This window comes from Gavia stellata, chromosome 1 (genome assembly GCF_030936135.1).
Source record: "Gavia stellata isolate bGavSte3 chromosome 1, bGavSte3.hap2, whole genome shotgun sequence".
NCBI lineage: Eukaryota > Metazoa > Chordata > Aves > Gaviiformes > Gaviidae > Gavia > Gavia stellata.
In genome coordinates, this window is record NC_082594.1 from 132,845,031 (window position 1) to 132,847,808 (window position 2,778).

A 2,778-nucleotide genomic window follows, 5' to 3' on the forward strand; every position below is an offset into this window, starting at 1 on the left:
CCTACTTAGTGCTGTTTCTATTCCTGCCCTTTCCAAGGCAGCTTCTCTTGGCTGCATCCTACAGTCCGTCTTCAGAGGTCCTTTGGCAACCTTGTCTTTTATCATGATTCACTCTCCTCACCCATAAAGGTGTATCTCCAGTTTGAGAATTGTTGCTGTCTGTAAGACAACTTTCCTCACAGTGGTTTTATGTATCTGCCAAGACAAAGCATTGTGATATTGCATTGATTTATATTTTGTGCAAAAAGATTACTAGTGAGATCAGAACCTGTGTCTGTAGTTCAGCTCTGGTTCAAAGAATGGTGAGACAAACTTCTACAGTTCTGGGCGTGAGAAATCTCAGCTCTTTCACCTTCGATCCAGGAGCACTCTGTATTAGGGTGAGGGTTTGGTTCTGCATTCATAGAAGGTGAGATTAATCGTATTACAGAGGGCTGGAAAGCATCTTCAAAGACCTCATCGTTGATGGCGCTCTCGTAAGCAGGTGGTGGAGTGAGTGGCTCTAGAGGCTCAAACCTGTCTTCAATGCCTTTCACTTCATGGATGTCTGAAACAAACCGCTGCAGTCTTGGTGGCAGCACCAACTGCAACTGCATCCTGGAGCCTGCGTCTGTCTCGGAGGTGTGCCTTGTGTCTGATGCCACTGACACCCTGAGAGCCTCCACCATAATCTCTTCTTGGGCAGATGATTCAATAACTACGTCGTAAGGAGGAGGCTCATTCAGCGGTGAGGGCACTAAGCCTGGATTGGATGCAATCGTCCATATTGCTGGAACTGACATGGTCATCACCTCCTCATAGGTGGGTGCTTCATAGGCAGCGTTCACCCTATGCACAAAGAGAGGAACGGCAGTTACACTCGTTATTTTACTGCTCAGTTTATGGAGAGGCAGGTAGTCTGGATAATGTAGTATAGGGACCGTGCTGCAATCAATAGATGGGACTGAGACAGGGTATCTCATGTGGTATTATTGTATGTGATATTGTGCCACTGTATCAGCTCACTTGTCCAGCCAACTTAATGTCTTGCTTCCTGGTCTAGAGAATGGCTCACGTGACCATTTTCCCACACTTGCCAGAATAAGTAAAAAAGACCACACTGGGTTTCAGTGTCCTAGGCTTAGCTTGATCATAGAATCATAGAATATCTCAAGCTGGAACAGACCCATAAGGATGATGTCCCTCATTTAAAATCTCCTACCAGTTAAAGTGTATTGCTAAGAATTACTAACCACTAATTATTTCTCAGAATAAAACAGGACCTTGCTTTTTTAATACATTAGCTCAATGTTCACCTATTTTTAAGAAGTGGAGAAAATTAAGTATTTTCATCTAGTGTAAACAAGGACTAACTATTCTTTGTTAAAAAGAAGGTCTGCAGAGAAAAGTGTTACTTTAGAAACATTTTCCTTTTTAGGTCATATTTTTAAATAAATAGATACTAATTTTCTTCTAGTATGCCCCCAAGCTAGCAAAGCCCAATACAGGCTTCTTTTTATGTATTCTTTCTAAAAATAAGCACGTAATAACATTTTTACCTTCCTAGAACACCCTGTATTTAGGAATGTCCAGTCATTTATGGATGTGGATAATGATTATCTAGATTATACAGACAAGGAAGCAAAGATACAAATAAAGTTAAACTCTTCAACCACAGCAGGCAGATTGGGGTTAAATTAGGTGATGCTGAGAACCTGCAAAGATACATGAAGTCAAAAAGATGTGGGAGTATTCAGAGCCTTTCAAAATCAGAGCTTATTATTATCAAGTTGGATTTTTAAAACTGGAAACACACCCAGTTACGGGTTCCTTTTTAAAAGTTTGCCGAGGAACAGTTGCTCTGGAGATAAGGTTTATAGAGCTAAAGCCAGGTAAGATTCAGTATTGCTTCAGCATTTTTTCTTTTTCCTTGTCTGACTCATTGTTTGGCAAGACTCGATTACTCAAAGCAAAATAAAACGGGGCCTGGATCTGTTTAACCTTGAAAACTGTTAGTGGATCAGTTCCCGGGGGAAGAAAATATACATTGGACAAGATACAGGACATGTGTGGCATAGACATTTGCAACCTCCGTCTGAAGAAGGAAGGAAAACAACCCAAAAAACCCCTTTTGTCTTCTAGAATGGAGTCTGTGTTTGGTGCCCTAGGGGAAGGGCAGCAAAACTCTATCTAAAATGGCCATATCTGAGGAGAGAGAGTTGAAGTAGAGGAATAACCAGGCTGCTGCTTACCCTGTTTGGCTTTGTCTGTTTGGAGGTATCTCATTTGCATCATGTCGGTGCTGATTCCTCAGGTAACACTCGACAAACACACTCAGCAAATAGCCGACCAGGCACACTCCCCCTACGCCTAGGAAGAAATAGCCTACTGGATTGATATTAGATGAAATGGCCAGCATGGTGACCCCGATGAGAAGAGCAGCAGTGAAAAGAAGCAACAAGGCTTGGCGGATGTTCTTCCAGTGTGTCTCTAACCACATGGTAGTATAGATGGTGGTAGCAGACAGTTGAGAACAGATGAGCAGTTAAGGGGACAGACATCTGTGGAAGACGGAATAGTTTTTTTCAATATGAAACACTAGCATACAAACACATTATCAGTATCATGACCAAAATAAGAACATGCATACTTGAGTACATGCCACCATGAGAACACGCAGGTGTGCACATATGTAATAAGCCTGGGAAATCTGTGCATAAATGCATGCCAATGTAAAAGTACTATAATTTCCTATGTGAATGCATATTGAATAATGGGACTGCTTGGACATGCAGTTGC

General features: G+C 41.9%; 1 protein-coding gene across 1 annotated transcript; it reads right to left on the reverse strand.

Moving 5' to 3' along the window:
* Positions 1-239: 239 nt before the first annotated feature.
* On the reverse strand, positions 240-2,506 carry TMEM139 (transmembrane protein 139). Its single transcript, XM_009808245.2, has 2 exons — positions 2,232-2,506; positions 240-828 (listed from the first exon to the last, which is right to left on the reverse strand). Exons 1-2 carry the CDS (start codon positions 2,477-2,479, stop codon positions 282-284), a joined length of 795 nt encoding a protein of 264 aa, XP_009806547.1. The 5' UTR covers positions 2,480-2,506; the 3' UTR covers positions 240-281.
* Between the last annotated feature and the right edge of the window lie 272 nt (positions 2,507-2,778).

Excerpts from the sequence above, each read along its gene's own strand:
- TMEM139 (XM_009808245.2), bottom strand. The coding sequence starts at position 2,479 with ATGTGGTTAGAGACACACTGGAAGAACATCCGCCAAGCCTTGTTGCTT. Across the intron at positions 829-2,231 it reads AACAGACAAAGCCAAACAGG|GGTGAACGCTGCCTATGAAG; the intron begins GTAAGCAGCAGC and ends CTTTGTGCATAG.